At 45.3% G+C, this 14,370-nt stretch overlaps 1 protein-coding gene across 1 annotated transcript in view; it reads right to left on the minus strand.

Annotated features, from left to right (window-relative positions):
• The window catches only part of LOC134979935 (paraneoplastic antigen Ma1 homolog), a 34,540-nt gene extending 20,535 nt beyond the window's left edge, over positions 1–14,005 (minus strand). The window contains exon 1 of the mRNA XM_063946544.1: positions 13,789–14,005. Coding sequence (XP_063802614.1) covers positions 13,789–14,005 — 217 coding nt within the window. The remainder of the gene's footprint in view (positions 1–13,788) is intronic.
• Between the last annotated feature and the right edge of the window lie 365 nt (positions 14,006–14,370).

Genomic DNA, 14,370 nt, shown 5'->3' on the forward strand with positions numbered 1-14,370 from the left:
AAATGTTAAAGCATACTAACGACCTATCCACATGATACTGGTGGAGCTTCAAACTAGGAGGACTAGAGATATTAAACCTCTTGTCCACCGGCCTCCCACCACTTAACTCAAGTACCTCTCCTACAGTTAAAGGGAATGGTACTAGCCCTGATTTGCTGTGACCTTGAGGTACTTGAGAGCATACCCAACAGTCTGTCTGGTTTAACACTTTACCCACTAAGGAGTGATAGTCACTCAATGGATGCCGGTCCATGTGGATATTAAAACTGGACTGGCATTTCTTGATGCACCCATCCTCAACTATATTGTCACAATGCCTACAGATGCAGTTTTCTTCAGCTAACAATCCTTCACAATTCCTTCTATTGTCAATGCTACCAGATCGTTTTCTGATACTCGCCTTTACTCGGTGATTGTGCTGCTCTTGGAAAACTACGCCTCCATCCTGGTCATCAGAACTCATTCCAGATCCCTTCTCGACCTCCATGGTACTCTCACCGAAACAGACTGCTCTGGTCAACAATAGGGTCAACAGGAAAATCCGGATCACAGTCTCTTGGGGCAAGTCCATCTTAGAGGAGGAAAAGGGGAAAAATAAGAAGGGGGGATGGAAATAGGAGGGAGATGGGAACTGGAGAAAATAACAAAAGGGAAAAAGAAATCTGGCTCGACAAACGCCTCTGGTCTTATTATTCTCAGCGCTCAGGTGTCGTCTCAATCTTCCCGGAACAGACACTCTAGTGATACAACCTCTACCGTCTGTTCTTTATCACGGGACCTCTCTGGGTCAGCAACCTTTTTACAATGAGACGAATGGACCCAAGTCTCCCTCTCGGCAACCTTCAATGCTGTTGTGCTGGTTAATAAGACTTGGTATGGTCCTTCCCATCTGTCAATAAGGCAACCTGAGCGTAGAAAATTCCGTATCATTACATAATCCCCAGGTTCAATGTCATGACAATTACTGTCTGGTAAATCAGGAATCACCAACTTTAGATTATCATTCTGATTCCTCAATTGCTTACTCATCTTAACCAAATACTTTACAGTCACTTCATTGTTACATTTCAAATCATCCTGGGGGTTAATCATAACATGGGGTTGTCGACCAAACAGAATTTCAAAAGGAGACAGATTAAGAGGGGACCTGGGGGTGGTACTGATGCTATATAATACGATTGGCAAAGCTTCGGGCCACAACAATCCTGTTTCAGCCATTACCTTGCTTAATTTGTTTTTAATAGTGCGGTTTACTCTTTCCACTTTCGCACTCGCCTGGGGGCGGTACGGAGTGTGCAGCTTACTATTAATTCCCATCAACTTACACATTACTTGAAAAACTTCACCTGTAAAATGGGTACCCCTATCACTCTCAATGATTCTAGGGATACCGTACCTACACACAAATTCCTGCACAATTTTCTTTGCAGTAAACACAGCGGTATTTGTGGCCGCGGGAAATGCTTCAACCCAATTTGAGAACACGTCAATACAGACCAATACATACTTTAAATTTCTACAAGGTGGCAATTGTATGAAATCAATTTGTATTACCTGGAAAGGGCCATCTGTAGGAGGGATATGGGATGGCTCTGTTGGTATTGCCTTTCCGATATTCTTCCTCAAGCAGGTGAGACATGTCATCGCTCTTTTACCCGCATGGGAAGAAAATCATGGGGCGCACCAATAAGCTCTTACCAATTTACACATTCCTCCTTTGCCTAGATGAGTCAGCCCATGTGCCGCTTCCGCTAGACTTGGAAGGTATGCTCTGGGTGCCACTGGCTTACCCTGTCCATCTGTCCAGAGTCCTGAGGACTCCTGACCATATCCTTTTAACCTCCAGACTGCCTTCTCTTGTGGTGAACACAACTGTTGCATTTTACACAATTTCTGTGTGTTGACAGTATTGAATACCATCAGTTGTGTGATGTCTGTCTGTATGGGGGTACCGGCTGCTGATTTGGCAGCTTTGTCTGCTCGGCTGTTACCAAGTGATACCGGGTCTTGGCTATACGTGTGAGCTTTACACTTGATAACAGCCACTCTGTCGGGTTCCTGTATCGCTGTTAGAAGTCTTTTGATGTGGGCTGCATGCGCTACGGGTGTGCCAGCTGCCGTCATGACATTTCTGAGGCGCCATAGGGCCCCGAAATCATGGACTACTCCGAAGGCGTACCTAGAATCTGTGTAGATATTGGCTGACTTGCCCTTAGCCAATTTACATGCTCTGGTTAGGGCAACCAGTTCAGCAACTTGTGCTGGGTGTGGTGGGCCTAGCGGTTCCGCTTCTATGGTCCCTTGGTCATCTACGACTGCGTATCCAGTACACAAGTCTCCCGAGTCCGTCTGTCTGTGACAACTACCGTCAGTGTAGAAAGTAAAATCTACATCTCCCAGTGGGTTGTCACTGATGTCAGGCCTTGCCGTGAAATTTTGGGTCAAATATTCCATACAATCATGTGTGTCATTTACTAAATCCTCCTTCACCAGCACTCTCATCCTCCACCCTTTGTGGCTGTCCAGGCACACCTGGGAGATATGTTGCAGGATTTAGTGCGCTGCATCTCTTTATAGTAATGTTTACCGGGGCCATTAATGCCAATTCCCATCTTGTAAACCGTGCTGATGAGACGTGTCTGGTTTGGGCAGAATTCAGTAAGGCTGACACTGCATGTGGTGTATGAATTGTGAGGTTGTGTCCTAGCACTACATCTTCGCTTTTACTTACTAGCAATTCTATCGCTGCAACACTTCGCAAGCATGTGGGGAGGGATCGCGCTACCGTGTCTAGCTGAGCGCTGTAGTAGGCTACCGGCCTGCTGGCATCACCATGCTTCTGGGTTAAGACGCATGCCGCGCACCCAGCACTCTCTGTTCCGTACAGCTCAAAGGGTTTCCCATAGTCTGGCATACCTAATGCCGGTGCCTGCGTTAGGCACTGTTTAAGTCTCTCAAATGCCATCTCAGACTCGTCTGTGTGCGAAATCCGATCAGGTTTGTTTGATGAGACCATCTCCTGCAAAGGTAGGGCTAGTATGGAAAACCCTGGGATCCAGTTACGGCATTACCCACATATTCCTAGAAACGTTCTAATCTGTTGCTGGGTTTGTGGCAGAGTCATGTCTCGAATTGCTTGAATTCTATCAGCGGTGAGGTGTCTCAGTCCTTGTGTCAGACAGTGCCCCAAATATTTTACCCTGGTCCGGCATAATTGTAACTTATCCCTTGAAACCTTGTGTCCTGTATCTGAAAGATGAAACAGAAGCTGTTTCGTATCTCTCAAGGACGATTCGAGCGAGTCCGAACATAGCAGTAAGTCATCTACGTATTGTATTAATATTGATCCGCTCTCAGGTTGGAAAGACTGTAAACAATCATGCAAGGCCTGTGAGAGAATACTTGGGCTGTCAATGAAACCTTGTGGTAACCGAGTCCAGGTGTACTGAACTCCTCTGTATGTAAATGCGAATAAGTATTGACTGTCAGGGTGCAGAGGTACCGAGAAGAAGGCGGAGCAGAGGTCAATCACAGTGAAAAATTTGGCAGTGGGAGGGATTTGCATGAGGATGACAGCTGGATTTGGCACTACAGGGAATTGACTCTCAACTATTTTATTGATCCCCCTTAGATCCTGCACTAGTCTGTAACCCCTCCCCCCACTCTTTTTAACAGGGAAGATGGGACTGTTGGCAGTGCTGGACGTCCTTACCAGAATGCCCTGTTGTAGCAAGCGCTCTATTACAGGGTAAACTCCTAACTCCACCTCTGGCTTCAGAGGGTATTGTGGGATTTTTGGAGCTATCCTACCATATTTTACTTGCACAACTACTGGGGCTACATTTGCCATTAATCCAGTGTCTTGTCCAAAGTGATTCCGGTATCTGGGAAATCATTTCCTCTACTTTGGACGGACACCTATTTACAACAACAGTGTGTGACATTAATCTTGTTGGGGAGTTAAGCATATCCTGCACTTCCTGAGCGTGGTTTTCGGGTATGTCCAAGAACACACCTTCAGGAGTACAATATATGACACATCCCATTTTGCACAGTAAATCTCTCCCTAGGAGATTAGTCGGAGCCGATGCAGCCAGCAGAAAAGAATGCTTGGTATGCAAAGGCCTTATCGTAATCTCTGCTGGTTTGCTTAAAGGATAGTGTTGTACTACTCCTGTTACCCCCATGGCTGGAATTGTTTTACCAGTGGTTCTTATGCCCACGGTCGAATTTATCACTGACTTGGCCGCCCCCGTATCTACAAGGAAATTTAGAGATCTACCAGCTACATCAATTGTGACCTCGGGTTCACTTCCAAGGCTCGCAATTAATTTCACTGGTTGCAGATTACAGGTATGGCCCCACCCCTATGGTGTGTGGTGCCCTCCCTGTATCGCACTGGCAGCTATTACCTGTGAAGGGGGTAACTGGGAACCATCAGAGACTTGCCAGTCTCTTCTTGGGGGATACCTTCTTGTTTCCCCTGCGTGTGGCTCATAACTCCGTCTCTGCGGTCCTTGATCCCAATTTCGTCTGTCATGTCGTTGTCTAGGGGGTTGATATGATTTTTGTGCATTTTTCAATCTACAGTCTCGTGCAAAATGTCCCTCTTTATGACAGTAATAACAAGTTACCACATTTGACTTACCCACAGGGGTCTGAGACTTATGCTGAGGTGGCCTTGTGGTTAGGGCCTGTATACTTACGGCCATCAGCTTATCACTCTGCGACTCCCTGTGTCTGGTGATGTTCCGATCATGATCAATAGCGGCCTCTCTCAAAGTAGCCAACGACAAACCTCGCCAACATGGTTGTGTGGTCTGTACCCTCGTCCTCAATACTTCCTTTAAACCATCCATTAACACAGATACTGCTACTTCTCTATGATTCACATTTGTTTTAATGTCTTCTATCCCTGTATACTTAGCCATTTCCTGCAGTGCCCGATGGAAATAATCAGCAGCTACTTCTCCCTCTTTTTGCTTGATGGAGAAAATTTTGTTCCATTTGACAACAGCTGGGAAATATTCTCCTAACTGTAAATTGATTCTTTTTACATTATCTTGGTTGTACGCATCCGTAAGGGGTACCTCTTCGTCTAATTTACAGTCAGCGATAAATTTCACTGAGTCGACATTGGAGGGTAAACATGCCCTCAGCAATGTCCGCCAATCTTTGTTAGTGGGCTCTGCAGAGTTACCTGGCTCTCTAATGTATCTCTGGCTTGCAGCTAGATCTTTCCTAGGATCAGGGAATTCAGACATCATATATAATATATAATTCCGTTCGAGAAAAAGGGCAATGCATGGCGATGTTTCTGACAGGAGTGACTCCTGAAGTGTCAGTTTTCCCATTTGGTACTGCAATTACCCTAACGGGATTAAGTTCAATAACGTCATTCTGAGTAGATTCTACAACATGTGGTGTAATGGTTTCTGCATAGTGTACAGTGCCGTACTTACCAGTTGATACGACCTCACCTGTCCCTCCGCTAGGGGCCTTTGATACTACTCTTACGGGTTGGGCCGTGCCCACTGTCGTTTCTGCTATGGTGGCTGCTAGAGTGAGTGCCGATATTGTGGTGGGCTCATCCTCTTGGTCGCAATCCTGGGGAAAGTTTAAAACAGGGTACAGCTTGCATGGGTTAGTATTAGCATCAACAATCTTAGTTACATTATTCTTAACATCTATACATTTACTAAGTGCATGTTTATCATACACCAGTGTGCCATTCTCTGAAACCACCTTCTCCCCCGTCATGTATGGTGGTGGTGGTTCGGTGGCTACCAGTTTCCTGATAGGGTTAGATCCAGCCGCTTGAGCCAATCCTCTTTGTATTTCACCCTCCTGTTGCCATAACTGTAAATAGTCATAATGTCTGATCCGTCTCTTTGCAGATTTAATGAGACATATCCTTCTCCTTAGATTTTGTAACACCTCGGGGCTAAAACTGCCTACCCGTGGGAACTTTTCCCCGTCATGCACAGTCATTCTTTCCCATTCATCGCACAAAACCTCTGTGTGTGAACCGTATTTCTCACACATGATATACCTTGCCGACCCTATTGGCCGGCTTACTAAATCAACCTGAACCAAGGTTGATCGCCCCCTACCTGAACAACTGTCCCCCATCTTTGCAGGTGTTGCGTTCACTACCTCTGACCTTCAAATCAGGGTCTTCAGCGAACCCTTACAAAAACCAAGTTGTCCGGGGTAGGCCGACGGTGAAAGTTCAGCCGAGTGCTTTCACCCACTCTCGCCCACGTCGACCAATATGCCCACACGCAGCCTTAGCGCTGGCGTACTCAACCCAGGGCCCCTGCGACCTGAACCTCTATTTACTGGAACATGTGGGTGTGATCCGAAGAGCACTTACCCTTCCCAGTAAATATCAGTTGCTGGAGAATTCCCGAGTGACCAGCGAACCTCCCTTAAAATAAAAAAATTACACAAATCACGTTAGAATGTACAAATAGCGTTTATGACCCCTCTAGCGTACGCAAACGGTACTGGGTCAAGTTACAAACTAATGCACACAATTACATGCGGTACAATCGTACTGCAGATAAGCAACTAATCTCATGTGCGGAACGACCAACGGAATCGATAATTGTGGCTGCGAATTCCTTCAGCCAGAGCGTAATGGCCTATATGGGTACTGCACCAACCCGCCTGGGGTTGTGCTTCTTGACTTTATCTATAGCGGACTTCCTAGTCTGCTGTGCCTAGACCTCCTGGTCTGTCTCTCTGGACCTCCTGGTCCGTGACCTCCTGGTCTGTGTCAACAGTAGACCTCCTGGTCTATTATACTCTAATGCTCTTATTTCAATATTTAACAAGGGATGCCTCCCAATCCACCACGCGCCGTCACTTTCACGGATGTACCTCACGAGAACTCGACTTCCGGGGGTTCCAACCCAAAAAATTAGAAACTTATATATATATATATATATATGCACACACTCTTTCACCTCATAAACTCTTTACTTTCATTTCTGTACAGAAATCCCTTTCATTCAGTATCGCAGTCTAGTCCCAGAGGAGTTACAACTTAGAGAAGGATTCTTTTATGCTAAACTTTAGGACACTGAGATTAACTTGCGCTATTATCGCGTTGCCTCCGTATCGCCTACTAAAACAATAATATCGTGTGATATGTATTACGTGGGCGTACCCGTACGCTCCATTGCGTAATATACGCTACGTGTGTAAGCCCTTGCGTCGCGTACGCTTGTCCCGCCCTTTGTTAGGGACACGTGTACACAGGCCAGACACGTCCACAGTAACACAAGTAACACGTTTCTATCAATGCAAATGATTTTTAACTGTAATCATTTACCAAGCACCCCACAGGTCTCCCTTGTATCTTAGGCAAAGCCGTGTGCGTGTTTTACAAATTACTCCTTTACGCATTAATTTTACTTTTAACTACCAATAGCAACAAATCTTTCTCAGCACGTTATCAATGATAAATGGCAAACAGGAAGGCGAGATGTGAAATTATACAAATGAAAAAGAAATGCAGGTGTGTGCGTGTGTTGCGTACGCAATGTGTATCAAACAGAAATAAACAGTTTTAAAAAAGGCAATAGCATACTGTTCTTACCTTCCGGTTCCGGATTCCACCAGCACTCCTACAGCGTAGCGATGCAGACGCCTATCTAGTCAGCACTACCGTATCCCTCACCACCAACACGGATAGGAAGGGACACTACCTTCCCGCCCTTTGCTGATGGATAAAGTCTGCGTGTTTTCGCTAGTGCGGATATATGGAGGACGGACGAGGCCCCAATTGATAAAGCTAACTATTTATCTTATAACACAAGCTATTTCCTAACACTGTATAGCCGTAATGGCCGCTAAACCATGTGCACGTGCTTCGCACTCCGTGCGCCATTTGCATATGAAGACCTCACACGTGGTACGCAAATTACGTACACACGCTGCGCTGGGTGTACGGAATACACACAGCGAGCGTACACACAGGCGGTGACCTTTATGAACTTTAAACACAGAATATGCTTTCACTGTATATCTTAGTACCGTAACACTGAATTAACGTATCGCTTATAGACCTTGTTAATATAAAAGCTGCTTGAGCGAATGAGACGCTCAGTATACCCTTAGCAATGTAATGATAAACACACGATACCTTGTAAGGTTCCAAAACTTTTACTAACGATAATTTAGTATGTAAAAAAGGGGAAAACAGTTACAGCTTATACACTACAAACTAACATCAATATCTAAACAGAATAACTACACATAAATATACAATAGCGTCTTAATCCTAAACAATAACAGTGAGAGAGAGAGTAAATGGCAAAATACAGACAGAGAATTAAGGTGGTCACAGAGAAAACTTACACACTGGGGAATGATCGCTGCGCAGTCCTGGAAACCAGCTCTCAAGTTAGTCAATGATGAAAACCTTTTGTGGAGAGTAGACTGAGCTGGTCCAGCCTGGCTGTTTCTTATATACACAACATACAGTACACTACAAAGGGCCCTACAATCTCATTGGGCCCTACAATCTTCTGGACACAGGAATCTGTCTTCACATTATAACAAAAGGTCATAGATTGGTTCGAACAGGTGGGCTGTGACTATTTCATACTGCTCAGGTGGGAGGGAATCTCAGGTTTCCCGCCGCATGGATAATGTACTGCAAATACAGTAAATGTCCATAAACTTCTTATAAACATAACTATACGCAGGAGCGATTAATCTCTTTCTAACCAACACTGGAATGTTACTAATAATATTCTCTTCCGTTGCATACTAAACACCACTGCTCAAAACCTATCTGACCCTTCGTATCATGTAAAGAGGGATCTCTCTGTCCATGAACCAGTTACACTACACAAACTTACAGTTATTATTAAGGGGACCATAACCTATAAAATATACTATTTGGATTAACTATGTAACGATCGAGTCGCCCGCCAGACGCACACAAACTCTACCGTAAATGCACATACCACGCGCCCAGCGCACAACCGTGGAGGCGCCGTCACGCAACTGCGAATATGCGCACGCACGGGAGAGAATGTGCACGTGCAGCGGGCAAGCGCATGGGGTTAATGCAAGGCATCATAGGTCACTATATTTTTCGACTTTGACATTCTGCTCTTCCACAACTGAAAAACAGGTAGTGTTCCCAAGCCTTCCATCCTGGAATATCTTCGGTCTTTTACCAATGAAGAAAACAATCTCTCCAGAAGACCCTTCAACCACGATATAAGATCACAGCCAAAAGGCAGAGAAGCGACTACACTTGATCTTAACCAAAATGGCTAAAACTTAGCTATAGGCTGAAATTGGGTGGAGGAAAGTGCAGTGCACCAAAACATGAGCTGACACAATCATGGAGAATGTGCCAGCATATATGCTCTTCTATCTATATTTTGCAAACCTGCTCTTGTCCCCTCCAGCTGCTCCATGTAGATTTGACGTCTGGCAAGGTGCATAACCCACTGACAAGCAGGCACACTCCTGCGTGAGTTTTCTCTCTCACTAGCTGGATTATACACAATTATTTGCATGTGCTCCACCTCCGAAACACCGCCCACCCAACCACCCAGTCACCAGAGCCACCCACAAGCCAACTGGCTCCGTGATTTAATTTGCACAGTGCAGTCATCCAGGCAGCATGTTCTTCTCAATAGAAGGATCTCTGGTTCCATGGAATCTTCCGCATTGGAATGCTGTGGAACAAAAAGGATTTAAACATTCAGCTTGCTAGCATTCAATGTACCTGCGGCTTGGCTCTAGCACATGGGTCTTCATCCTGTGGCCCTCCAGCTGCTGTGAAACTACACATCCCAGCATGCCCTGCCACAGTTTTGCTATTAAGGTATGCTAAAACTGAGGCAGGGCATGCTGGGATGTGTAGTTCCACAGCAGCTGGAGGGTCGCAGGTTGAAGACCCATGTTCTAGCATGCCTGTTCTATGATGCATGTTCCGTGATGTCAGAATTAGCTTGGAATGGGGTGTCTAGCATGCATTTGCTGACAGCCACTTGAGGGAGACACACATCAGGAGATGCAGCATATCGGAGGTCTTCGATGCCTTTCCAGCAAATGCACACCACCTGCTGCTGATCTGGACACAAAACAATGCCCACAATCGAAGGCCCAAAATGCCCAACTACAGGATTAATGTAAGTATTGAATTTAGGAATGAATTTAGAAGTAGGAAATTAAGTTATTTCACAAGTACATTCGAATTCAGACCTAAAGTCTAGGTAGGCCTGACAAACACACGTGTACGTACACACGTGACACCTGACAAACACACGTGTACAGGTTGAGTATCCCATATCCAAAATGCTTGGGACCAGAGGAATTTTGGATATCGGATTTTTCTGTATTTTGGAATAATTGCATACCATAACGAGATATTATGGTGATGGGACCTAAATCTAAGCACAGAATGCATTTATGTTTCATATACACCTTGGCCCTCATTCCGAGTTGTTCGCTCGGTATTTTTCATCGCATCGCAGTGAAAATCCGCTTAGTACGCATGCGCAATGTTCGCACTGCGACTGCGCCAAGTAACTTTACTATGATGAAAGTATTTTTACTCACGGCTTTTTCTTCGCTCCGGCGATCGTAATGTGATTGACAGGAAATGGGTGTTACTGGGCGGAAACACGGCGTTTCAGGGGCGTGTGGCTGAAAACGCTACCGTTTCCGTAAAAAACGCAGGAGTGGCCGGGGAAACGGTGGGAGTGCCTGGGCGAACGCTGGGTGTGTTTGTGACGTCAACCAGGAACGACAAGCACTGAAATGATCGCACAGGCAGAGTAAGTCTGGAGCTACTCTGAAACTGCTAAGTAGTTAGTAATCGCAATATTGCGAATACATCGGTCGCAATTTTAAGAAGCTAAGATTCACTCCCAGTAGGCGTAGGCTTAGCGTGTGTAACTCTGCTAAATTTGCCTTGCGACCGATCAACTCGGAATGAGGGCCCTTATACACACAGCCTGAAGGTCATTTTAGCCAATATTTTTTATAACTTTGTGCATTAAACAAAGTGTGTGTACATTCACAGAATTAATTTATGTTTCATATACACCTTATACACACAGTCTGAAGTTCATTTAATACAATATTTTTAATAACTTTGAGTATTAAACAAAGTTTGTGTACACTGAGCCATCAAAAAACAAAGGTTTCACTATCTCAGTCTCACTCAAAAAAGTCCGTATTTCAGAACATTCCGTATTTCGGAATATTTGGATATGGGATACTCAACCTGTACTTACATGCACGCCACCTGACACACATACGTGTACGTACACGCGTGACACCTCACACACACTTTTACGTACAAGCGCGACACCTGGCACACACACACGTGTACGTACACGAGCGACACCTGACACACACACACGTGTACGTACACGCACGACACCTGACACACACACACATGTACGTACATGCGTGACACCTGACAAACACACGTGTACGTACACGCGTGACACCTGACTCTTCTTTATTAAGAAAAATTGCAACTTACATATTAAAAACTACATAAATATGATAAAAATGCATAAAATAGGACATATACATTGAATTGTTGCCCAATTTTCAAAAAGCAACAAAGCTTATATAACTATACGTAATATCAGTATTGCTTAACATAAACAGATAAGCATAAACAACCTTCTATATCCAAAAACATACTATACTACACACAACACCTATCATAACCTTAAGCAATGAAAAGATGAATTAAGTCTTTTAGCCACATGTAAACCGTTTAATGAAAAAAATCCGAAAGAAAGAAAATCTACGGGAAAGTGAAGTATAGGAAGCCATAAGATGAACAAGAAAAAGGACTTCTGCCACCCACTCAAGGGGGTTTCAGGTGGCGCCAGAGCCTAGACCACCTGACAGCATCCATCCTCTTCCTATCCATATCCATCATCCTCTTAACCTTGTGCAGGATATTTCCCACCACCTCCTCACAGGGGAGGACCTTTGCTCTGAGGGAAACCTGACACCGTGCATTCCATGTGTGAAACCTAACTACTAAACTAACTATAAAAATTGTGGTTAAATCAAACCTTCTATACCCTTTGAACGCCCCATAAGCCCACTCAGGGTAACTAAGCCCTGAAAGGCACGGGATGCATAAGGCCCTTGATACCGCTCTGTAAACCTTTCTATTGAAGGGACACTCAAGGAGGAAGTGGTCCATTGTCTCCTCCTCCCCTAGACATTCCTCACATGGGCAGCCACGATCATCGGCACTTCGACACTTGAGGTTACCCCGCACGTAAAGCCTCCCTTGGAAGGAAAGCCATGCAATATCTCTGAACTTCAGTGGTATTCTTTGAGAATTAATCAAAGCCAACCCATCTGAGCAGACACCATCTGGGCAGTCCCTTAACGACAGCGGAACATAAAAGTGAGTCTGCAAAATTCTTCTCTCCAACTCCCTTCTAGAGAAGTTTTTGACTTCACCCACCTCCAGACCCCAACGCCTCATCATCTTCAAGCACAATATAAAGTAGATCGGGAGGTAGTCATGCCGGACTCAAAGGGTTTTTACTTGGCCACCATCCATCCATAACCTGAGGAAGGGAAACACCCAGGCCCTAAAACTTTCTACCCATCGAGGGGGAGTTTTTAGAAACAAACTCCCTAGGTTAATTTTTAAAAAAGTTGTACCAAAAAACACGACTGGGTTGACCATACTCAGCCCACCTTGTTCCCTTGATCTGTAGGTGATCCCTCTCTTGACCAGATTCATTCTATTCCCCCATAACAACAAGAAGAATAAATAATTCATCTTGGTCCACAAAGTTTGTGGCAAGAAGCACACATAACTGACATACAGAAAAAGTGGAATCAGATAGGTTTTGCATAAGTCAACCCTCTCCCTGAGAGAAAATTGCAATTTTCTCCAGGACTGCACCTTCCTGGTAGCATCTTCCAGCCTCCTCTCCCAATTTTGAGTGACAATCACCACGGCCAAATTTGATACCTAGAATTTTTATCTCTGGGCTGGCCCGAGGGAGGCTATCCGGAAGGGCAAACTCATCAACTTCCTCCCCCATCCAGAAAGCTTCACACTTATCCTGACTGACTCTGGAGCATGAAGCCTCAGAATACTCACAGATAAGATGTTCCATGCCACGTGCCTCTGCCACAGATGACAGGACCACAGTAACATCGTCTGCGTAGGCCACCACCCTCAGCGGCAACCCAGGGCCCAGCTGCACCCCTGCCACAGCACCGTTCTCAATCCTCCGCACAAAAGGATCAATTGCAAATACATATAGAAGGGGGCTCAGGGGACACCCCTGATGGACACCCGAGTCGACCGCAAAAGCAGGGCCTACCCAGCCATTGACAAGTGGGAAGCTCTCGGCTTGATTGTAAATGACACATAACCAATCTACCACCCTCACTGAAAGACCATACCTCTCCAGCACAGCCCACAGGTACTGATGATTAACTCGGTCAAAAGCCTTGGACTGATCCAATGCCAGCAAATACTTACTCCACTTTTCAGCATGACATCGCTCCACAGCCTCCCGGATGCCAAGGACAGCACTAAAGGTGCTTCGGCCTTTCACGGTCAATGCTGAGATGGATAAAGTAACAGCCCGGAAACTTCCATCAGCCGATTAAAGAGTACCTTTGCCAGAATCTTTCTGTCTGTATTGAGAAGAGCGATGGGGTGCCAGTTCTCAATAGGGGCCGGGTCCTTACCTTTAGACAATAATATGAGAGCAGAGGATCTCATAGAGGGAGGGAGTGATCCCTTACCCAGGCTTTCATTAAATACCTCCATGAGATGAGGAGCCAAGATGTCTGAGAAGGCTTTGAAGAATTCAGATGTTAACCCATCTGGGCCTGGAGACTTTTTTATAGACAAACCGTCTATGGCTTTCTTGACTTCCTCCACTGTCACATCACTCCCCAAAGAGTCAAAAGAAGGATCAAGTTCCTCAAGCCCAGGTGTTTCCCTCAAAAACAAATCCATCCTCTCTCTGATGAGTGGCTGCTCAGACAAAAGGTTGGAGTAATAGGACCTGATGACTCCCAAAATTCACTCCTTATCTTCATGAAGAATACCCTGGTCATCAAACAGGTCCCAGGCCTCCCTCAAATCAACTGATTTTCTGCAACTCTGGTAGGGATCAGGCGAGTGGTACTTCCCATAATCCCTCTCCAGAATCAAAGAAGCCAGACGATCGTACTGATATTCCTTCATCTGAGCCTTCACCCGGGAGATTTTCCCACTGTCTCCACGCTCAGAGATCAAGAAATCCAGTTTCTTTCTCAAGCTCTGGTAGATACATCTTTTTGTCAAGTTTTTCCTGGCTACCAGCCGCTGAAAAAACCTTC

Source organism: Pseudophryne corroboree, chromosome 12, assembly GCF_028390025.1.
Source record: "Pseudophryne corroboree isolate aPseCor3 chromosome 12, aPseCor3.hap2, whole genome shotgun sequence".
NCBI classification, from domain to species: Eukaryota; Metazoa; Chordata; class Amphibia; order Anura; family Myobatrachidae; genus Pseudophryne; species Pseudophryne corroboree.